Source organism: Erithacus rubecula, assembly GCF_903797595.1.
Source record: "Erithacus rubecula genome assembly, chromosome: 2".
In the NCBI taxonomy this organism is placed as follows: Eukaryota; Metazoa; Chordata; class Aves; order Passeriformes; family Muscicapidae; genus Erithacus; species Erithacus rubecula.
This window is the reverse complement of record NC_136685.1, coordinates 42220772-42245505: the sequence shown is the minus strand read 5'-3', so window position 1 is coordinate 42245505 and position 24734 is coordinate 42220772. Positions and strand designations below refer to the sequence as shown.

The 24734-nt window shown below is 39.2% G+C and overlaps 1 protein-coding gene and 1 long non-coding RNA gene across 2 annotated transcripts in view; one reads left to right on the top strand and one right to left on the bottom strand.

The window, feature by feature from the left end:
* CRYBG1 (crystallin beta-gamma domain containing 1) overlaps positions 1 to 2984 on the bottom strand; it is a 48799-nt gene extending 45815 nt beyond the window's left edge. The window contains exon 1 of the mRNA XM_079298694.1: positions 2861 to 2984. Within this exon, the coding sequence (XP_079154820.1) occupies positions 2861 to 2863 (3 nt within the window). The 5' untranslated portion in view covers positions 2864 to 2984. The remainder of the gene's footprint in view (positions 1 to 2860) is intronic.
* Positions 1304 to 24436, top strand: LOC306798613. The gene is made up of 3 exons (XR_013773414.1): positions 1304 to 1514; positions 20827 to 20925; positions 22261 to 24436. It is a non-coding gene; the product is annotated as an uncharacterized lncRNA (long non-coding RNA).
* Positions 24437 to 24734: the final 298 nt, after the last annotated feature.

Below are 24734 nucleotides of genomic sequence, written 5' to 3'. Positions count from 1 at the left end.
TTGTTTCCTCGGGGAACAAGGCTAAAGATTTTTCCTTGATCTTGAAATAGCTGCCCTATGTAAACTGTTTTGAAGTAATTTCTTCATACAAAGTACCTTAATTATATACAACTCTTTCAAAACACATAAAAGACCAGGTACTTGCCCTGAAGAGGTTGTATTTTAAGTCAGATAAATGTAGGTGAGCCAGTATTGCCAGTGCAAGAGGGCACAGAGACCGAGCTTCTCAAGGGACTCCCAAGTGGGACCCAGTCTGCCAGGGCACAGGACGAGAAGGCTTCATTTCCAGAGCACTGGAAGTATTTGATTTCACAAGGCAAGATTACTCTTACTCTGCAGATCACGCTTCTTCAATGTGTTTATGCTCAAGCATTCTTACTCTTAACACAGTAGCTGCTTGAGAAATACCTGATCAAAGGCATTGACAACTGAAAAATCTAGAGAACCTGCCTCCATTCCTTGGACAGTTTGGAGGAAGCCATTTCAAGCACTCTGCATGAACCTTGAAATTTAATCTGAAAGCAAAATGCTGCTGCCTTCTTAAACAAGAAATGTAAATCTTGTTTGTATTTATATTCATAGCATTAAAATATTTCCTCTGTTTTTGGCTGGGTTTTTTTTTCTCATTAGCTAATATAAGTTGCCACAGCCAAACCCCTAATTTAACAGTGCAATTAAACATGTGCTTTGCTGGTCTCCAGTGAAAAGAGACCATAAGCTACTATGTTCTGTTGAATCAAAACTTCAGGATGTGTCTTGAGGGATCAGTTGGATGCTATTTTCTTAGATGAGTTCATCTGAGTCAGCTGAACATAAATGAAAACACTTCTTAGAGCACACATTAGAGAAAAAAGCAGTATTTTTACTAGTCATTAGCAACTTTGTGGTAACTAATAGATGGTAATATCTAGTGTGGACAGTTCTTTAATTTAAACATTTATTTTCCAGCATATGTTCATCTTCAGAGGGGAAAAAAAGCAACAAACCATTTAGGGAAGAGTAAGTTTGAGATTTATCATTCATTAGAAGGTCATAAATAACTGGATTTCAAATAACACGAAAACTTCTGAGACCTTTCTATCTTCAGCAGCTCTGATAGTGTAGGACCCTTACAAATTCATGCTGGAAAGCCATTAACATCAAATATCTTTAAATCACACTATCATAATTCACCCAACCATGAGAAACAGAAAGCCTTGAAGTTCTAGCAGTCACATGACATCCTAAAATGTGCTTTAGCCAAAAACATTTAAATAAATAAACTATTACTCTTCAGGCTTTGGCATTCTGCAGAGACTGAAACTCAAATATCCCACACTAACAGTGCTGGGCTTTGTGAGGCTGAAAATTGCTCTGGAGTGTTGCTGGCTCAACGTGCTGTGAAAATATTAGTAGAAAAACTGGAAGGAACAATGTACAAATCAAAGCTAAGAGAGAGAAAAGTCTGAGAAGCACAAGACCCACTCGAGTCCTCAAGTCCTACAGAGAGAAGTTTTCCTACCACTCTCCTGCAGGTAAGTGCCACAGCTACTGGCAGAGAGAGAAGGAGTGAGCTGCAGATGGAAATAAGGCTTGGTGCTCTTCTTTTAAAAGCATGGGGGAGAGATATACTTAACAAAACACTTGACCTGAGTCAATTCTTGTTGTGATTCACTGAAGGGGAAAAAGCAGTCATATTTTAAGTTAACCTAAATGATCTCTAAACTTAACCAGTTTAACTGACCTTGCTGCCAATCAAATGGGTTTGAATTACTTTAATTCACCATTCTCATTGTTCATTGTTTATGCTGACCCTTAACAGAGACACAAAAGGGGGGTTGTTTGGCATATACTCTTTAAACTTTTTTTAGCATTTCTTATAAGTATACCATGTTCCAGGTTGACAGTATCCTCTTCAGAGTTAGAGAAAAAAACACACTTTAAGAAGTCCACTCTGGCATGAAATTCACTCCCTGCCTCTTCCTGCTCTTTGCCTGCTATACAGACAGAGGATATAAACAGCAATAACTGGATTTAAACTATTTCAGCTTTACCTGAGCAATTTGTACAGGGAATGCATTTATTTAGATTTGGGAACTTACCTGAATAAGCAAGAGGCTATGAATTTGAGACTTGAGCAGAGTGAAGTGAAACAAACATAAGTTTTCTTAATAGTCATATTTTTACACATACTGCATTCTGCATTTTCTAGTAAGTCAGGATATTTTAGTGAAACTATTTATATCTTCAAGAGAATAGGATCTGTCTTCTTCCAATTAATTTTTTCACCTTAAAAGTAAATTTCTAGTTCAAACGTATATTGAAAATTGACTATTTTGCAACAGCATATAGATTAATGAGACTAATGAGCCTGCACTATTTGGAAAGGAAATCATCAGCTCAAGAAGCATAGCTGTGTATATAAATTATTTTATCCCATGTTATTTCTTAGGTGAGAAACACCTAGATTTAGATATGGATGTATTAGAAAAGAACATCAAAACTGAAAGGAGCAAATCACGCAAAATCAGATGAATAAAAATCTTTCAAAAAAGCTCAGGAAAGACAAAGAAGCATTGATAAATGAAACAGATCCTTACGTGAGTATTTAAGAGAGGAGGGAAATAAATAAGAACAGGCATGTCAGAAAAGGCATGTCTGCTCCCATCTCCTCTTCCCCAGAGCTAGTTATTTCCATAAACTAAAATCCTTCCCCCCACCCCTTCTGTCAAGAGGAGCATCTGTTGGTTAAAGAAATGCTCTATAAAACCAATGGAGATTAGTTGATTTTTTTTATGAGTTAAAAAAATAACTGTGTATTAACATGAAGATTTCTGGTGGGGTTTAAAAAGGGAATAAAAGAGAGTGTTGTTTGCCTTACCATGATGATGATAATTCTTTCTGCTGTTAACAGAAGAATAAACAAACTACCGTGTGTGAGATGCAGTCCTGTGTGCCTCTAACCAAACCCTTTTTCTCAGCAATCCTCCCACGCTTTAACCCCTTCTTTCTTCTGGCAGCACTCAGGTAAAAACAAGCAAAAAAAAAAAAAAAAAGGAAGTAGTATCTGACTTGAGCCTTTCAAACTGATAAGTCATTTGGCAGACAAATTAGAGCTATGAAAGGGGCTCAATTAGAGGATAGGAGAAAGAACTGCAGAACGGTGGCAGCAAGTCCTACAGTAAGCAGCTCTACTGAAGCAGAGAACATGTTGCAAAGAGCTACAAAGTTAGTGTTGGGCAAACGCCTTACGTGTATTAATTAACGTGCAATACCAGAGCATAGATATGCAACAGTAGGAGAAAATATACCACACACGTTGGTTCTCACAGACCCAGTTTACTGCTTTCTGATCCAAATTTAGGATGGCTACAGGAAAAAAAAATCACCTGTGCCTTTATGCAGAAAGAGACTAATTTATATTGGCATCCTTGGTTCTTCACCTTCTTAGGTTGGTATGTTAAATCTGTATTTTTAGAGCTATTGGTGGTAAAATGGTTCTAAAAAGGGACTCGAAAAAGCACAAAAGAACTAGCACCAAAAGCAAGAGCAGGGATTATTCAACAATGAGAGAATATTTTAACTCTCCTGAACCTGAAAGACATCCAGAAAAAAAATTATATGCAAAAAAATAGTATTAACATAAATTATTGCACTTGCAACTCTTTGTGTTTCATTACAAGAGAAAGTGAGGAAGTTTGATATGAGTTAGCCTCACATCTCTGCTCTCAGGATTTTGAGTCTTGCTACTGGGTCAGAGCTGTATCAGAAGATAATCTTAGTGTAAAGTTTCATCAAAACTACCTCTTTCAAAGTAAAGAGTGAATATAAACATATGTATGTTTTGTTCTAAGAGATAGGAACTTGAAAGTACTTTTTCTGTTAAGCAATAAAGGATAAATGGCAAAAGCATTTTGGAGAAGAAGAGAGTGGCTTGGAGTTAATTTTAAGTCTCCCCTAATCAGAAGCCACAACTAACAAACGTAGCCCCTTTCCTTTTCTCATTTCTGGGTGCAATTTACAATGATAAAGAATCTATTAAGTAAGCAGTTTTGATTTAGCAGATCTCTTTCTTCTACACTTGTACGGCTCTCTTCTGTTTTGTGAGAGAGTACAGTGTCCTGTCACTAGCTCTAAATGGTGCATACTGGTTAGCATAGATTTAACATAAATTGTCTAATTTAGATCTATAGCTTACTGCAACACTTACTCCTTCTGGATGAAGTATTTGTGTATAGTTACCAGAGACAAGTAATAACATTCTTTTTCTGCAAACACAGGAGTATCTACACCACAGGCTGAACTTTCAGTCGCTGGAAATCAGCTCTTTCTTAAGCACCATCAATCTTCATCTCTTCCTCATGCTTTCACATGAAATTGTTGCTGTCAATAGGAGCTCAGCAGTCTGGAAAGTCTATGGCACTTGAAAAAGTCTTGCAGCATTACATTAAATGATTATAGGGCAAGAAGGAAATAATCATATGGAGCCACCTATATTATCAGTCTTTGCCAAACAGGGCACTGATGTGGCTACTCTGTGCTGGTTAACTGAACTGGCTTTTCCTGGGCTTCTCCTTTGGGTGCAACAATGCAACAAGGATATTAAACTGTTAGAAAGCTTCCAAAGGAAGGTTACAAAGATGGTGAAGGATCTTGAGGAGAAGCCATATGAGGAGTGGCTGAGGTCACTTAGCTTGTTCAGCCTGGAAGAGGGGAGACTGAGGGTCTCACTGCAGTCTGCAACTTCCGTTTGAGGGGAAGAGAAGGGGCAGACACTGATCTCTTCTGTGGTGACCAGTGACATGAGGGAATGGCATGAAGTTGTGTCAGGGAAGGTTTAGGGTGGTATCAGGAAAAGGTTCTTCACCCACAGGGTGGTCAAGCACTGGAACAGCTCCCCAGAGAGGTGGTCACAGCACCAACCTGGAAGTTCAAGAAGTATTTGGATAATGCTCTCAGGTACATGGTGTGACTCGTGGGGTGTCCTGTGCAGGGCCCTTCCAACTCAGGATATTCTGATTCTATGTAGCTCAAATGTAAGGCAGAATTTCTCATATGTGCTCAGTGTTTCTTTTTAGCTGTCTCTAAGTGCTCAGCATAGGAAGGTTATAGATTGTTTCACACTACTAGGCAGGAAATCTAGGTCTCACCTACAGTTTTAATTCAGTCTAGGGAACAGATGCCAAGGAGTTAGTTAAACTAACTAAAGCACCAAAGTGTCCTTCAGCAGCTCTAGCTCTGGAAGTTATTCATAATTTGAAATTTATAAAATCAGAGATCTTTTTCTTGGATAGCAGATAGTCTGAGACTATAAATGGAGAACTAAAAGCCTTTTGCTAGCTACACAGGGACTTTCCCCAGGTCAGGCACAGTAGAATATAGTAGAAAAAGGCAAGAGGCAGAAAGCCATCCTTGTGAGCACTGTGTTACTAAGGTGAGTCTGTTAAGGTGTGAAAGAATAAAGACAGTAAACAAACTGGAAATTGGACTGCTAATTTAATCAAAGCCATATTTAATAAACAACAAAGTGAACTACATGTTTAACATGCTGGCTTTGGAAAGTTGATGTGATGGTCAGAAAAAAAATTACTGTATGGTTCTGGAAACCAGCAGGGTGAAAAATGACAATATTTAATCAAACTGTATTTAAATATGAAATTAATGTAGTCACTCTTCTCTGTAGAAACTCTCATTAAAGAGATTAAAATCATGCAATACAAAATCCTTATACCAGGGTATCATTGGGTACCTTCCAACCGAAATGTATCTCAAGTCAGCCCCCCAATATCAAGGTGCCCAACACAGCAGGTGCTCTGGAAAATTTGGGTTTGATAGCCTGTGTGCTTCAAAGAGCCCTTTTATGAAATGCATAATGCTTGATAACTTTTCTGATGTACAGATTTTCCATCATGTACAAATGAAGAGTTTTAAGTACAAGGAACTATTATTACTAAAATACCTTATTCTGACTTCATAACAATCAGCTGGATACCTCATTTTATAGTACTATAACTGCAACAGTACTATAACTTAGTATTTATTCCAAATAACAGTGTTCACCTAAGGCTTTCAGAATTCACTAAAATTATTTCTTATAATTATTATAGAGAACTGCCTCAATATTGGTTAGAATAAACTTAATAAAACCAGTATGAAGAAAATGGGAATGACTCCAAACCTACTGGTTCCCTACAGTGTTGTGGGCAAAAATGTAAATCAAGTGGAATCATCCTTCAAACTCTTTGCTTATAACTCCACAATTACTTCCATATCGCAATATTCTCCATTAAGCAAGAGAAAGTTCTAAGAGGAAATGTTCTCATTAATTGCATCTTTATTCTTAGGTGTGTTTATTTTAGACTCCAAACAGAACTAATTAATGCAGAAAGCATTAAAACAAACAATAGGTTTCTCTAGAAAACAGATACATTATTATTTCTGAAGAAAAAAAGGAGCTACATGTTTTCCTGCTATTACAGACTAATTACTACAGTCATGCTGCATTATGCTACTGTGCACTCAAACTGCTAAATGTTAGCTACTAAAGAGATACAACTACAATATCATTTAAATTGCATTACTATTATTGGTGGATAATTGGATGAAATTTATAATTCCTACTTGGTATTAAAAAAGAAAATGCATCATGTCTTACCTCTAAAAATATGTTTTGTTGATTAGCAATAATGCAAGAGGGAATTAGACCAAACTGGATGCAACTGTATAGTTCAGAAATACCCAGATTTCCAGGAAATGCCAAGAAATACACAGAGTTATTCATTCTGCACTTGAATTTCTGAAATTGTTAGTTCAGATATAGGCCAAATCCAGCATAGTCTACGATTGGCTTTGGTGTCTGTGGCTTAGAACAACAGATTTGACAAAGATACTTTTAAAGCTAACCCTGAAAGACATCATGACTAACCACAGTTTTAGCTACAACAGTTCTAGTGTTGGGCTCAAACTATTTTAGAAATGAATTATAGCAAATCCACTCCATTAGCAGCTCCTGGAATCTCCTTTGCATAAACTCACTCTATTATTTGTTGGTGCTTTGGAATGCAGGAGGGAGGTGGTTGTGGACCATTAAACCCTGGTAGACAACAAGCGTTTCCTGTACGCAGAAGGCAGGCATGAGTCTCCTCTCCTGTTCCTAATCTACCGCTTCCCTCCCACGCCTCCTTGGCACCTGTTGGGAAAGGCTGGGAATACAAATCTCTCCTACTCTGCATGGCTTTTCCCTTGCTAGCTACCCTTTTCTTCTACAAGGCTCTTCGGTTTCCCAGCTGTGCACAAGGCTCTGAACAGCAGCCGGCAACAAGCAGGGGGAGCTTCTCTTCTGCTTGGCAGACATCCGGAAAAAAACCCTCACAAACTGTCTACACATCTCCCATGTTTGGAAAGTGGGAGTCTTTTTCAGGTCCAAGAGTCAGAAATTTATCTAATAAAAACTGTCTGACACACCAGACAAAAAACATACTCTTGGTATTTCCAGAAGCAAAACCATCAAAATTCCATGGAGAAGAGGGAGAGGAAATACCCAGAATTACCTCTGATGAGCCTTTTAAAATCACAGATTTCTCCAGAGGAAACACAAAAATCCAAAACAAATCTTGGGTTTTTTATCTGTCTGAAATCTAGCTGCTAAATATTTGTCGTGCAGTTTGTCAGATTTCAAATTTTTCAAAAGCTAAACTTTTAAATCTCTATTTTCCTCTGAGATTTTTTTTCCCCCCAGCATATATACCCTAGAAAGCAAATTGGTAGTTCCATCATAAAAGCAAAGTTTGTAGTAGAAAACATTACATTCTATTCAAATCTTTAGATATTATTTGTAACCACAATGAACTGAAGACTTAACTGGTGAAACATTGCCCATTGTGATTTTGAAAATTACATGAATAATACTAGTTTGTAGTAATAGTCTTTTACAATCTCTAAATCTTATTCAAACAGTAGTTTAGGCAGTTTGGCTTTATAAGTGGATCATGCTTTGCTTTCGCAGGTCTTGAGCCATGGCAGGTCGAGCGCGTGTTTTAAAGAGGTAAGTGAAGAAGCATTCCAGCTTATTCACTCTAATTCAGTTCTTGAGACAATAAAACCAGAAAGATGAAGTTTTTCACGACTACCCTCTTCAAACTCATTATTGGGTTTGAAGCAGCTGGCACAACAGAGCAATAAATTGCACATACATGTATGCATATACACATTCCTAATTTTCATACGCATTATGTAGCTTAAAAAGTGGCAAAAGCCTGGTCAGGAGGAATGGACTATTAGCAAAAGGTTTGTGTCGCAACCTCCTCAGATCTGAGGGTGCTCAGGTGTACTGTGAGCCACCTGATCACGTAGCATAGCAAAATGGAAAGAGGGCCACACCCAGGGAGAGAGCACAGCCAGCCGCCAAGGTCCTGAAAACCATTCCAGCACATTGCACAAGTGTGGAAAGGGTACAAGAAAAGCATGGTGCAGAACAAGTACTCAGCTCTCCACACTGCAGATCACTGCCCAGCAGCTCGGCGTGGAGGCCAGAAACAAACCCCTGGCGATTCAAAGAGCAACTTCACAGGACTGCACTCACCAAGGGAAAGAGGAGGGAGGAGAACACCCTTGGGAAGAAAGCACTCAAGTGCTGGGTGTCATCCTAAGGAAAAGTTACATGCTAGCATAAGTAACACCTGAGCAATGTTGAAATGCTATGTAGCTGCGTGTTTGGCATGATGATACACAGAGGTGGGGCAGATAAAGGATGGTCACCGATAATTCCAGACTGCACACTCCCATGTCACCATTACCAGAGTCATTATGTACTGTCAATGCTTGATCATTGATGACAGACCTCTTAAATAATTTGCAATGCATGAAGGGTTCATTGTCTTCCCTGGGCAATACCACAATGAGTATGTGGCTGTCCACATTATCTCACTCCTGCAAAGCGCAGAGGTGTCCTGGTTTGATAGACCTTTTATTTTGTCCCTGCTTGGGAGACTGTAGTTTATTCAGCAGCCCAGCCCTGAAGGCCTCAGCACTATCACATTCCTGGAGCACTGCTCACATGACTTTAGACCATCATTAGTCCTCTTTAAAAGAAACACATGTTCATCCACTGCTTCCACTAAATTTGTTCACAATATTAAATGGAGCATGCAATAACTCAGATGAAATTCAATTCCAAACACAGCTGAATATGAATGCTATTCAGGATTCATATCCAATGTAGAGTTGAACATAACCCTTTTATATTTCACCTGCATCAAGGTGGATATATTGAATTGCTCCAAAGGAGAGTTGTCCAAGTAACATCTGTCTTAAGCTGCCAGCCAAGAATAAAGACATGCAAGTTGTCTGATACAAGTTGGTTTGGGTGTTTTTAACTGCATATATAAAACCCCTGCAATTTCCTCAATAAACTTTGTGAGTACTTGAAAGGTGTCTATCAGAGTAAGAATTGACTGGTATCCCTGCCTTCAAATATATTCTCAAGGGGTGAAAGGAGCCTTCTTGACTCAGTACATCCACTGCTGTCTTGAATGCCAAAGTATTAGACTACAACAGAGATTCCTCCTACACCAATATTCCAGTACCCATGCTTCTTTTATGAAAATGATACATAACTCCATCTTCCCTCCTGAGTTTTGCCCTTCTCTAAGGCCCATGTTCATTGTCAGCTGTGGTCCCGTACAACTACAATCAATCACAGCTTAGTTGCTGACCTATTAACCTCACCAAAAAGCAGAAGAAATAGAAGAGAAAAAGTTGTTTTCAAGGTCTCTCTGAACAAGCCATTAGAATGAAACATAACCTAACCTAGATGTTATTTTTAGGAAATAAGACAGTTGGTGTCTTAAGCCATATTAGAAACAGCAAAATGAAAACCTTTGTAAGTTAGTACTGAAATGAATTTGTGGTTCAAATGGGGATAAGAGGAATAATGAGCTGAGGATATGGAAAAGAGTTAACCAACAAGGAAATTGCCATGATGCCATCAGTCTAGTCAGCAGCAGAGTATTTTATTAAGCAGAGAAGTAATTTTGTTGAGCAATACTCAGAGAGGTTTTGTCATGGATAGCTGAGAACCTCTCTAGTGCTGTAATTAGCCATGGATTTCCAGACTTTTTAGAAGGCAAAAGGATGAGTGTGTCTTCAGTGGGCTAATGCCAAATCACAATGATCACATAGTTTTATAGTGGACCTGATGCCCAAGCTTTTTGACATGGGGACTTCTCAGAATTTTGGTTCTCTGCCTACACAGTGAGTATGACACTGCATGTGTAAATGGTTGATTCTTCTGTCTTCACTATTAGCAAATATGGCTGAATTGAGGACACCTGCCATGTTCTTCTGTTAAAGAATCCTATCTTTGTATCCAGAGTATCTCCACTGCAGTGTTATGAATGTTTGCCATGTCCTGGGAAACCTGGGCAGCATGATGCTTGACCAAAGGTTAGTATCATTATGGATAGTCTAAACTAAGGAATCCTTAATTCTGTCTTATGTCTCAGATAGATCAATTATGTTAGAAAGGCAATTCTACTATGAATTGCTTACTCTTTCAGGGATGCAATTGTCAGAATTTTAGTTATTTAAGCAGAGATATAAAATCAACCTGACTTACAGCAGAATCCTAGAAAAGCACAAACATTTTATCATGTACCTGAAAGCATTTAAATTACAGAAACTGCTTATTCAGTCTTCTGAACACTCCTTCTTCCATTTTTGGGTTAGCTTTCTTTCCTATCTGCTGTGAATTCAATCAATAAATAATTATTGTTCTTGCTTTGAGGTTTTAGCTTGCTTTTGTGCCAGTTTTTGATCTCTCCTCTCTAGTATCCCACTTGTCCCCTCTTCCCTCCTTCTACTGAGTCCTTAACAAAAAACAGACACAGGTAAAGCAATGGATGTGCAATTATCACAGCCCAAAAGCAAATGGGCTTAATGTACACATGTAGCATTTCTCTTTATTTTGTTCCATAAAAAAGACACAGTATCTAGGTTCTATCAGTGCAATAACTGCAATAGGTGCAATGCTGACTTGCAACTACAGCTGGCTGCCCAAGTGCCCTGATTGAGCATTCCTACAGGAACACCACCCCCCATGCACTTTTAAAAGTACATTGCCTGTATAAGGGCTCTGCTATGTTAAAGCACAGTACCATATGTTATTAAACCTGAAAGAATTAACAAAAGCCTAGTTCAGTCTTCCACTCCTACTCAATGCTGTTCTTTAGGAAGAGCTCGCCCACATGTGGATTCTCGCTGGCAGGTGTATTGCACAAAGACCATCTGGACATGCTGGGGTTAATTTTGCTTTGTTTCCATGATCCTGAGACCCCTTTAAGTTAAATATACTTATGGTAGTCAACATTGCCATTATGTCTCTGTAGACCATGTTCTTAAATATTCTCTCTGCAGAAAAAGCTTTGATAGGCTTTTATATTCAAATTATTCCCCCTGTGCTTTGTGGGTTTTAACATTTGCCATGCCATTTCAGTTTACTGGTTTATGACACTACTCACCAAACACTGTGGACAAGTAACTTTATATATAGTGGTTTCTTGGAACACAAGTGATTCTGGGGGACATCACTGTGACTTAAATTGTCAACATTTAAATTCTGTCCCAGTTCTGCATTTCCTGGCTTCCATAACGACTTCAGTACTCTCTAAATTCTGCTTTTTTCTTAATGTTTATGGTGATGTTGGGTTTTAATTATGAATTGCATATTTATCAACTAAATAAATCTGAAAAAATACTTCTGTTTTAATTATCTCATATTATTGCAAAACAGAGCGTGACTCAGAGCTAAACATCTTTGAAAAGTCTAAAAGTTTAAGGGGCAGAGCAAATTAAATATTTGTTAAGTGTATAAATGCTTGGTCAACACTCTAAGAAATGCTGGCATGGCCAGGGCAAAATGAAGTCTTCTTTTTGCCTTCCCACATTTCTCCACCCTACTCAACTGGTTTGGTTTGAGAATTTGATTACTTCCCCTCCATGAATTTCAAAGTAAAGACTTCAGTGTTCTTCTCCTATTAACATCACTTTCTTGTCCAAACCACATCATGGTTGCAGCCCAAGAATAGGAACAAATTGTGTTGAAAGTCTAAATGGAAAAAAAAACCCCGACTTAGATAAACCAGTATGGCATTCTCATGTTTTCCTGTACATTTGAAACCACAATAAGGAATTACTGTGCTGGTAGCACAATAGCATCCTATTAAAAGCCATACAGAGAATGAATAATGTAGGTGTTCTGAATGTTGTCAAAGAACTATCATGTGATCCAAGCTTCACCACATCTGTTCTTTTTCCATTCTCTCTATATATTGTTTTCTTCAACTGATACAAATACATCAGGACAACAATCCCAAAACCATGGTTTATGAATGAAAATCCCCCAAAAGTCCTTCAGTTTATATATGCATTTCAATACATACCCATATATACATATCTCTTTATAAATAAAAATGTAAATAAAATTAGTACACATATTTTAGCCTATAAAATATTTATTACTGTATTTTTGACTGATTTAAAGGAAAGAAATGTATTAATTCAGATTTCCCATAAATTAGTGAACCAGAGGCACATCACATGCAAGCAACTCTCTCAAGCAGACCTGTCTATATAAAGAACTTAAAAGTTATACTTTAAATTTAAAACATGGGAAGCTACTCTCCCCTCAGTAGGGATGATAAAGGGGAGCAACATGATTAAAAAGTAGCCCTAGCAGAGTGAACACAAATATGAGTAACTGAAAAGGGAGTAAGTGAATGTCAGCTTTGTATGGGGATTATCAAAGGATTTTGAATCTGTGTGTCTATTAACAAGGGGAAATTTCTTGTAGAAGAAAAAAAAAAGTAAGAAAAGAAAGAAAAAAGGAAAGGAAAGTGATTCAACTGGTTAAGCCTGGGAAAGAGGTGGGAAGTGTGACCATTATTTCTGGGAAGCAAGTTACACTTGGGGAGGGATGGTGGCTGGAACTCGGTAGCAAATGACCTGTGTGCACTGAACACACACTCCCAGTGAGGAGTACAACCACCCTAAGTGACCCTTGCTGTACTTCCCACACAAGAAATAACAGTAATTTTACCAGGTAAGGAGCACAACAGTTACACCAAAGAAGACAAAGAAGAGGAGGGGAAAAAATATGTTGAGCATAAGTTGAACAAGAATCCGGACACGCAGCACAGCACTGAGCAGGCTTTTTTACTGTCTTTGTCCAGGTAATACAATAAAAATTTGTCCCGCTGCAACATTTAATTAGCTGGAAAGATATAAGCTATTCTAAACAGCTGAGGGAGGACCTATCTGGATTGTAAAAGAAAACAAAACAAAACCAAGGAGAAACCCATCCCCTGCCTCACCAACGCCTTTCTTAGGTGACTGCCTTCCTATAACTCCCCTTCACCTCAAAAGAAAAGGATGCTTCAGTGTCATAACATTTCCCCTCCTTTTCTCCCTTCAGTCTTTGCACAGGCAGGTTTGTGTTGTCCTGAAATTGTGGGTGTTTTTAGTCCTTTGAGAAAACCACCAGCACATCTTCTCAGCCCCTGCATGACTCCTTTTGCAGGACCCTGGCTACCAGGTTTTGTTCAGCTTTCTGATTCCAAGCTGGAGAAGGAGGCCTTCTCTTCTTTCAGTCTCAAATCTTGGGAGGAGATTGGTTAACCACTGAAAGGCCTTATCTATTAAAAATTGGGGTGAACCTTAAGGCAACAACTTGTTCTCCTCTGGACAGGTTCCTCACCTCTCACAGAACTGATAATTTTGTTGTCTGTTACTTTGGAAAGTGACTTACCTGCCTTTTCACTTACTTGGTAAGGAAGTTTATCAACTGACAGTACAAAATGCTTTATTTCTGCCATTTAAACAACACTCTGGGAGGTAATTTAGTAACCCCATGGATCCCAAACAGATTTTGTTATTTCTTGAGAAAATAAACCACTGTAAGAAAAAGCAGCATGAACAGCTAGGCTGAATGTCTCGCTAACATTTCTTTGAGCAAGGCAGACAGAAATTAAAGAAGCAGATGAGGAATCCAAACATGAAAATATCTTAGACCCTGATGAACTGTCATCTTGAAAGATGAGTTAGAAGAGCAGGAGGAATTAGAGATCTGCATATCTGCTGTCTCAGGAATATGGCAAAGGCAGCGATAGAATAAACTCATTTAATCCAGTAATTTGACACAGAATCAAAATGGGCTTCCATAGCCACACCTGGGTGTTAGAAGTACTCCACCCAGTTTCCTTCGATGAATATTCATGTTACAGAGCTGAATCTTTGTGTGAGAGGCAGTGGCTGTGTTCAGCTAGCAAGTAGGTGTGAGAACTCTTATCTAGATGGAGAATCCTGAGAAATCTTTAGACAGGTACCCGGTTATAAATCTGAAAATATGACTAATCAACACCTGAATATAAGAGCAGAGACAGCACTAGAGCACACAGATGCAACTTGGAAAAAAGATGTTGAAACCTAAGTATCTTACATGAAATTTTAAAGTCTAGATTTTTGTGATCATTATTCCTAATGCACAGGAAATATATAAATAATGAAGCATTAAGAACTCTATTTTCATTCACTCATTTTACTATCAGCAGAAGCCAATGTAAATTTGGAATTGTTCTCTAGGGGAATAAATGCCTTTCAGCATAACTATGCAGAAACCTATCAGCTCAACACCTGTTTGTCTTTAACTACATAATTTAAGGTCATTTGAGTTTACCATAGCACAGGTAGAGCTCCTTCACCCTTGGTATCAGTATTTTGTCACTGCTGAAGCTGCATGACTGCAAAATACACATATTATCAGTAATTTGGTTCTCAAATTGAATTATTATTTATCCAAAGAGAAAGAAATTAATCAAACATTCAGGAAGTTGTTTCTCCATTCATAGTGAGAACACTGGCCACATTGTTTTATTAATAAGTCTTAAAGATAGAAAAACCAGATAATAAAATCATGGCCACAGCTATCTACTTCATGCAGTACAGGCTATATGACAGCTCAAGCAATCCTCAATGTGAATCCACACCGACATTCTAAATATAAACAGGAATCTAAGAAAACCATTTTCCCTTCATTTGCAAACAAACTCAAGGATACCAAAGGTTCCTATTTAGCTTCAATTAGCAAAACTGGAAAATATAACCAGTGATGTAATGCATTATTTGGGAAAAGGAATAACCTGGGTTTTAGAATTTAGAAATAGTGTTGTCTGTGGATCTGACATCTAGAAATTATTGTTAATTATTTTAATATGTAATAATGTGATATCAAATGCCTATTTGCCAAAACACTAAAAGAGAAACTAATCTTCAATTCCATGAAACAAATGTTTTGCGCATTAAATAGCACAGGACTAGAAAGGTCAAGAATCACAGAGAATCACAGAATATTCTGAGTTAGAAGGGAGCCACAAGGATAATTGAGTCCAATTTTTAAGTGAATGGCCTAGAAGGGGATCAAACCCAAAAATGAGACATATACTCAAATTTGTATGATTTTTAATTTCTCATAGTTTCAGTTACCTCCTGTGACTTAATAAATATATGCAATTTGTATTTTGATAAGAGCACTCTCTAATCTCTCTTTCATTGTTATATAATTGACATTTTCAGTTTTTCCAATCAGAAGCATGCAATAAACAAAATTATAGATTCCAGATGGCCTTGCAAGGAGAAAGTGAAAATCTGTACAGAAACACAAGTACATCTGAATCTACATCAGAAGTATTTGATGAGAAAGAAATATTTTTACAGAAGGATGCCACTTTTTTCCTCAGAAAATTATGCAGTGAAAGGGAGTATTTTTGCCTTATAATTTGGGTAACACAACATTTACTCATTGAGTAATACTATCAAGCAAGTGATCTTAAACACTTTTTAATATCCTGCTCTTTTACCATCACTATTTATGGAAACAAATAGAAAGAAAGAGAAAGAAAGTTGCACTGTACATCAAGAACAGTTGTTGTGAAGTGCAGGAAGAGGCAAGATGAAGATTTGTTAAACAATCCTGAAAGAAGATGAAAAGGGAAAAGCAGGCTGTATTAAGATAGAAGTTTATTATAGGCCAGCTTTTTGGGTGGAGAGAAGTCGTGTTTTTTGATCATGCAAGGGAAACATCTAAAAAGACAGAACCTGATGGCTTTAATTACTTCTTGAAATTAATTTTTTTTTTCCTGTTGCAAAATAAATACAAGAAGGAGACAGTCCAACAAGTTCTTGGAATACGCTGGGGACAGCTTTTTCTTTAGAAGGTAAAGAAAACCATTAAGGGAGTGGCCATTTTAGATCTTCTGCTGACTAGCAGGGCATGAACTGGCTGAGAGGGAAAGGCAATCTAGGTGAAAGTGAACTCCATCTCTACCATAAAAAAGGAAAGAGGCAAAATCAAATTACTTTTTTTTCCTCCAGAAAACAAAACCAAAATTTTATGAGCTCCAGAGACTGATAAGCAAGGTTTTGTAGGAAGACTGTTTAATTAACAAAAGAATGTAGGAGAGCTTGTCTTAGTCATTGCTGGAGTCAGTTCTTAATTACCTAAGGTAAAGGGAATAATATGAATTAAGCAAAAACAGAGGATAAAACAAATTAGTCTGGGCACATTATTCTGCAAGACTCCACTCAGTACATTTACCTTTGAAAGGCTTATGAACAGATTTCCATAGAAAGAACAGCAACAGAGAGGAGCCTGATGCAAACAGCTTATGTTTTCTAATGCCTCGTTTTCTACCACTCTCCCACAAGAAATGCTGAGGGAAGGCAGGGCTTCCTTAAATCCCAATCCCCATAAACCATCTGTCATCAGCAGGTGACTGTGTTATTACACACATTAGGAGATTATCCCAATACAAAAGAAACTGCTGAATTCACACACACACACACCCCCCAGGCGATTACCTTGATTTTTACGATTTATCTAACAATCAGACTTTTGCGTTATACATCAAAGTATAAAATTATGTGGCCAAGTCTCACTCACTTTCAGAAGCTTCATTTAAAAGGCTGTAAATGTTCTTAGTAAAAATGGATTGATTCCAGGTTGGAGAAATGACACCCCTACAGTTTAATTTAGCTGTAAGTATGAACAAATTATTCCAAAAGAACTAAATGCCAACTCAGAACTTTCTAAGCCACATCTGAACCCTCCCATTCTTCCACTGAAAGTCCCTGCAAGAAGCTAATATACAAGACAGCAGTAGGGTGAACAGCATTTTTTTCTCTTTGAATGACAATTTCCCAGCTGGCTTTACTACAATGGAATGTCGTCCCAGCACAGTAAATGTGCCATTTTGCTGTTTGTGAAGAACTGAGATCTTTTTGTAGGATGTTTCAACAGTATCAACAGAACTAAAATCCTTAATGAGACCAAAAGGGATATTTGGAGTTTGTTATTTATGTATTGAGCTAGAGACCCATGAGTCTTTTCCAAAGGCAGAAATTAGTAGATGAGATTTGCTGGCTTGAGAAGACTGAAAAATAAATGTGTTTGTTTTAAAGACAGCATATTTTAACCCTCCATCAAATATATTCAGATGAATATTAGTTCCACAAACAAGAAGAAAGCAACTTTTTCAATTACTGGCCTGCTGAGTGCTTTTGTTAATGTGGAAAAATAGTATTTCTCTCTCCACGGAGAGATTACAATAAAGACAAGAATGGCATTGCACAACTTTGTCTGCAATCTGAAATTAAGTTCTCACATTAGAACAGGAGTAATTAGCATTTTCCCTAGCTTGCTTCCATGCAGTAATACTGCTGCCAAGCAGTATGAGTAACACTACATGAGCTATATGAACACTAGAAGCAAATGTGTAGCCATTCCTCCTTCTCTGGGAAAAAAAACTTACAGAGAAAACAGTACAGGTTAAGTGGGGAGCCATAGAAACATAGGTGCTGTTCCTTTATTATTTTGGCTCACATGTTTTTAATGAACAAAAGGAAAAAGCCATATGGTTTGTGGGAGCATGTGGAAGATCTCCTCGAGCCATTTTCTTTTGTGTCTCTTCATGCCAGCTACAGTCATTATGTACCTTCCTTATTTCCGTACACGTTATTAACCTGAAAATTTTCCAGCACTTCAAACACAGGTCTTTTAAAGAAAGATTACAATTATACCTTGTGTTAAATTCTGTTTTCAGAATTTGTGTAGATGATATTGAACACATGTGTTTAGTTCAGTCCTACCTTTCTGAGTGCCGCTGGTAGAGAGGCAGTAGACATTGATATCGCTGGGAGAGCGTAGGAGTGGGGGCAGATCACTGACGGTGCTTGGTTATCCTGAGCAGGGCAGCGTCTGCCCGACACATCATAGTACCTGCAAGGAGAGGAAACACGGCTCAGATAAGGCATCCTAGCAACAAAAAAGCCTGAGTTGGTATTTGCTGTATTTCTGACAAAACATTAAGGTGTTTTCTCCTGTTGCAGGCCTCTGGTACTTGCAAAGTTTACTGCTTTATTTTAGTTAAACTACTTGCTCCTCTTCTTAGACATTAATTCATCCCACCTGCTTTAGCTCTCTGAAACTAACCTGTCAGCTTTTTCCTGATAATAAAACAACCAAAATCCAAATACAATACTCAGCAGGATAACCACATCAGAGCCACAAGGCAGAAAAATTAGTCGTCTTATCTCCTGTCACTCCACCTCTTCAGAGACAGCAGATTACAACCTTTGGGGTTTACAGTTCCACATTACATCACATGTTCTGTTCACTTTCCTTCTGGAAGCTGTCTCAGTAAAGAATCAGTTGAATTCTCAGAACAAGACACTGGGAAGAGCTGTCACAATAGAAGTACATACAATCTTTAAAGCAATACATTCATTTTAAGCAAGCCAGTCCTAAACTTCAGAAAACTTAATTTTGCTTGTTTATTTCACAGTGTCAAATTTCAAATTCTGACTCCAAAGAATGTGGAAAAAGTTCACTTAGCCTCTTCTCAAGAGAGAAATAAAATAGTAAAAACTGACCAAGTCACAAAATCTCTTCCATTTCACTGTCTGAAAAATCAAAGTAGCAAGTATCCAGAATTCTCTGAAGATACAGTTTTATTAAAAGATAGATAAATATAACAGTTTATATATTTTTGTCCTTTAGATGATTCAACAATTGGTTAAGATTCAGCTTTTTAGAAACGGTATGTATTTTGATATTTTTATTTCAAAATTGGATTGAATTTTTCATAGGATCACAAGACAAAGGTTGGAAGGGACCCCAGGAGGTCTCTGGTCCAATGTCCTGCCTGAAGCAGGGTCAGCTATGGGAAGACATCAGGTTGCTCAGGGCTTTACCCAACCAACTCTTGAAAATATGCAAGGGCAGAGACATCACAACCTCTCTGGATAATAGTGAAAATGCATCTAATCTGAATCTCCTTTATCAACTTTTTGCTGTTGTCTTGTCTTCTCGCCATGCACCACTGTGAGAAGTCTGGGTTCATCTCCATCACCACCCAAAGCTGCCTCCTCTCCAAAACTGAACCAACTCCAATTCTCCATCCTCTCTTCACAGGGCAAGTGGAGCCTCACAGGCAACCACCACACATGAACTCACCCCTGTTTGAAACACAGAGATCTCTAGGCAGAAAAAATACCCTTATCAAATACTTTGCTTTTACTGGAAAAAAAAAAAAAGACTCTAAATATTCTTGTTTTGTTTTGTCCTTAGAATATGCATATTTTCCATTTTGGTAGGAACAAAACTGCCTTTTTTCCCACAGGCTTCTTTTCCAGACTCATCATATTGTCCTAAATCCAGCTTTGTTTGTACAGCTTTATTTGCAAATTCAGTTTTATAACTGACTTTCATATAGAGTTTTCAAAGAGTGAATAAGTGAGCAGAAAAGCCTCAGGCATATTTATAAAGTTGCTCAGTTTATTGCATAATTGTGGTGAAAATGTTTTGACATTTTAACACATATCCCAATAAACATGTGCAATTATTTTGTTTATTTACCTATTTCTAAGGAAGAAACTGCATCACGCTTAATAGCTGGTTCCCTTCCCCAGGACATAGCTGACTTTGAGCTGTCCATCTTGATTTTCATGTTCTGCCTCCACTGATAGAGCTTGCTTTTGGGGTGGTTCTACACATATTGTATGTGAGAGAATTCAAAAGTCCCATCAAAAAGCTGCTCAGGTAGTGCTGGAAGATCCTGTGGCACCCTACCCTGTCTATGGTCGATACTGCTGAAGGGAGGAACAGTAGGCTGGGGACTGTCAACTCTGTGACTCAGAGCAATGCAACAAGTGACATGACATGGGCAGGAGACCAGGAAGGGGTTTGGCTGAAGTCTGGAAAAGAAGTCAGGGTGAGGAGGAAGAAAATAATGGCACACCGATGGAAGTGGATGGAAGAGTGTCAGCTGTTGAGGTGGCACTGACACTTTGCAAGAGGCCACCATTCACCATGGTGCTGCTGAGCTGGTGACAAGCAGCTGCACCCCAAGTGATACAGAGTGAACACATGTCAGAAAATAACACATCACCAATCCCAAATGCCAAAAGGAGCCAAAGGAAGCTCTGGAAGCAAACACTTCCCAGGCACAAGGCAGGATATTTCACCAGGATAGCCTTTGTCCTGCTGCAGAAGGAGGCTGTGATGGTCCCCAGACAAGCCAGCAAATTCCACCTGGGAGGCACCTGCTGGCTCCCTTCCAGCAATGAAGGCTGGGCCTCCTTGGGACATCCTCACACCTTGCCCCATGTGCCCACTCCTGATGGCATCCATGGGACTCAGGGTGCTGGCATGTCTGCAGTGTGGTAGCCAGAAAGCTGCTGCTTCCAGAATATAGTGAAACAGCACTGATCCTTTCAGTGCTTTTTTTTTTTTTTTTAAAGGACGCAATTTCCAAAAACTGGAGCTGACAGAAGCAGCCTGGGAGGTTTCAACCCAAAGATGTTGCACTGGAAAACAGCCAGCTCCAGATTTCCAAACAGGTGAGAAAAGATGCTCTTGAATTTCTTCATGGTTTAAGGTCTATCCTCCCAACAATCTGCTGACGAGCTGAGCTCACCAGAGCCTCCGAGTTTTACTTGATGGCACGGGCAGTTTTCCAGGGAAAGGCTGCAGTACGCTTCCCGCCTGAAGGCATGGGCATGCACACAAGCTCCCGAGGGCAAGACAGGCTGTGAAGGCACAGGGCTGCTCCTCTGCTGCCCAAATCCTGCCAAATCCTCTCCTCCCAGCCCAGATGCAGAGCAGCTCCCCCCAATGCACGGTGGAGAGCTCACTGTGGGGCAAGGCAGGTGGGGGGACAGTCACCATAGGGAAACTGAGGCACTGTCAACCCACACCCTTGCTTCTCTCACCCAGGCATGTTTGTGTAACCATACCCACTTGCTCAGAGCCCCGAGGCCATGGGGGGAGAAGGTGCTTGCAACACGCTCAGCGTGTTATGAAACCCTCCCAGACATTTTGCTCAGCAGTAACTACAACAGCCCCGTGTTACCTACACTGTTTCCAGCACAGATCCAAACCATACTTCCACACCTGTTATCAGGCAGAAAATTAACTCTACGCCAGCCAAAACCAGCACACATATTAACCAGCACACATATTAACCAGCACACATATTTTCATAGAGCTATTAGTTGCAGTAGTAACTAATTTTACAGTGAAGCAAAGGAAGAGCAAGAAGGAAGCCTTGGAAATTATTAAGCTTTTGGAGGGAGCATGAGGCACAAAAAGGAGGAAAGAGAAGTTCTGTTGGTACATACATCTTCTCTTTACCTGATTTACAGTAGAACTACTGACTGGAAAAGGAAACCATCAGATGGGAATTGACCTCTCTTTATGCTGTAGACCACACAGTTTGGCCCCATCACTCTCACCTACCATAATCCTTAGTAGCAACACAATGTTATCTTATTAACTTTCTTAAAATATTGAAATATGACAATTACAAATAATTTTGAAGGGAACTAGCCTGTGGACAAAAATATATAAAGGCAATATAGGACCAATAAGTAAACAACTCACTAAAAAAAGAAGAAAAGAATGGGTTGCCATTCATCTTAACCTAACAGTGCTTACTGAACTAGCATCCTTATAAATTTTTACAGACATGGCTTCCCTCATAATCCATCATATTTAGCCCTGAGATCCATCTCCCATCTGCTGTTTTTCAGAACAGTCTTCAGTCTGTATCCAGTAGATGGTTCTTGCCTATTAATTCCCGCTTTTCAATCAACACAGTATGAGATCATTTTTTAAGAGAGAGCATGCAAGAGCAACTTGATTACAATGGAAAGATATTTTGTTTGTTTATTCAGATCCTCTACCCAGTCTTCCCCCTCCCACACCATGTCAGGACTAGAATTTTTCCCTGGGAGCAGCAAATATCAATTTGATCAGCAAAATGACTGACTAAAGATTTACTGCAAAAGACAGAACAATATGACGAGCAGTAAGGAGCATTTCTCTGGTTCACCCACACCTCAGTGCTCATGGCTCTGAGAGATGCCCCTGTGCTGACAGATAATTTACCTCCCTGGTTCGTCCCCTGGTCCTGGTGCCCTTGTCAGCCCTACTGCAGAGGCATCACCATGTGCTGGACTCTCTTCTGAAGGAGACAGACTGCTTCTCTCTGAGGAAAAGCCAAGGCACAGCTCTGTGGATGGACTGCCCTGAGGATGTCACCACAAGGACGGGACTGGACCAATAGTGGCTCCTGCCCTCCACCATCCCAACCAGCCTCTTGTCCTCAGACAGCCTCTGTGTGCCCCACACCCCACAGCATGCAGCATACTTTTAGCATAATGCTATAAAAACACCAGTCTTGCAGGCAGCAAAGCAACCTTCACATACTTCAGACACTTTGAACTGAAGCCACAAAAATATAATTATGATCTTAGAGCCATGGGGGCATCAGACCCAGGTCAAATGTTAGGCGGCACAAACACAAACAGTTCACTCCAGAGGCAAAAGAGGTGTGGATACATCCATAAGGATCACTCCTTGGGGCAGATCCTTTAGCATTGTAGACTATTTTAAACAAGGGTTTTTTAATTGTGCATTATTTGAGTTGCTGTTGTTACAGCCTTAATATATTTTGAACATTTCAAACAACCTGCTCTGGGCTGAAGTTTTCCATACAAAGCTGCTGCTTGTTATTCTTTCTGTCATCTTTTCCACAGAACCAGTATGTGGACTCCCTGAACAGTCTGCAGCAAGCTACTTACCACATTTATACCACCTCTTCCCACTGCCTCAGCAGTCCCATTTCTGTGTCCCTGGCCATAGAAGAGTCAACTTCAGCTCTTATACAAAGTGGCTGCTACACTGGGACACCTCTTGCACATACCTACTTACTCACACAGTTTCAAGGGGTGGAAAACTGGAGCAGACACATCTTTGAAGGGACGTATGCTTGGGGGATGTGTACTGCATGTAGGAGTGACAAGATGTGTGTGTGTGATCTTTATAGGGAAACTAAGCATTTCAAACTTCTCCCAGACCTTGATGAGTGGCTCTGAGCTCCTCCTTGGGCATGGAACTGAGAAGTGGTGTGGAGGCAAGCACCCTCTTGTGCCAGCATCCTGCCATCTAATGGCCAGGCTTCGGATCACAGGTGAATCGAGTTTTACCTTTCTGCTTCCACCATTCCAGATCCTAGAGATAGAAAAGTCTGTTTAAACTACCTTAGGTCACATCTTGTCAGCACAGGAGTATTCCTACTGGCTTACTTCGAGGTGTTTTGTTATATGTCTTAATAACAGGGTTAATACCTCACCTAAAAGTACCCTTTGTTATACTTACTCCACTCCGCCTTACTAATTCAGCATAAATAATTCCTTCCTTTGTTTGGCAAATTCATACCATTTAAATACTTGCAGGCTTCAGCTGTATCTCTCACTCACAACCATTATTTAGCATTATCTTCCCTTCTGTAAAGGAATTCCCACGTTGTCCCCCACTGTTTCCTTCTGACAAGACCCCTCCAGCAAAGATGTGTCCAGAGCTGGACATAATGTCCCTGCTGGACTCACACAAAAAACCACCAAGAGCAGGTCTGTTACCTCGCTGCTTTGTTCCACGATACATTTGCTCACACAAAGACTGCACAGAGCTCTTCTGAGACACTCTAATACCACAAACTTGTCATACTTGTTGTCCACTTCCATTCCTACATGTATTTGTTTTTTTTCTTTCTACCGCCTTCCCAGTACAATATATTAATTTCAGGTTATTAAATGTATTTGTTTGCATTTGGCAGTTTGTTGAAGCTCTGAGCAACTGCTCAGGAGATGAAATGGCTCCAAGCTTCTGGCTTTCCTGCACTTCAAACAGCAAGCAGCTGGAAATTCTACAGTCATTAGGCCTTCAAAACATGTTTTTCTGAGTGCTAACACAGACACACAGGGCTGCTCTGCAGCCAAATCTTCAATACACTGAATCCAAGCAGCTTCTGGTTTCTCATTCCAGGTGATCTTCTTTCATTTTCCAAAATCAAAAAGCCCCTCTGTCATAGAAATTACTGTGATATTAATAATGCTTAATGTTAACTTCTTTAGCACCTCTACTAACTAGAAAAAAACCCAACAGACACTTCAAAGACAGATTATAAAATCCAATAAGAAAGCTGAATTATAAGGTTATCTGTTTGATAATCTGGAAATTTAGTGAATAATGAAGTTAGCTGCCCCAAACCCCTGCCATTACATAACTAGTTAAAATATTCATGAATAGTAGCATAGAGCTTGATCTATGATCTATGGCTTGTGCCAGATGCTCATCACCCTTCCAC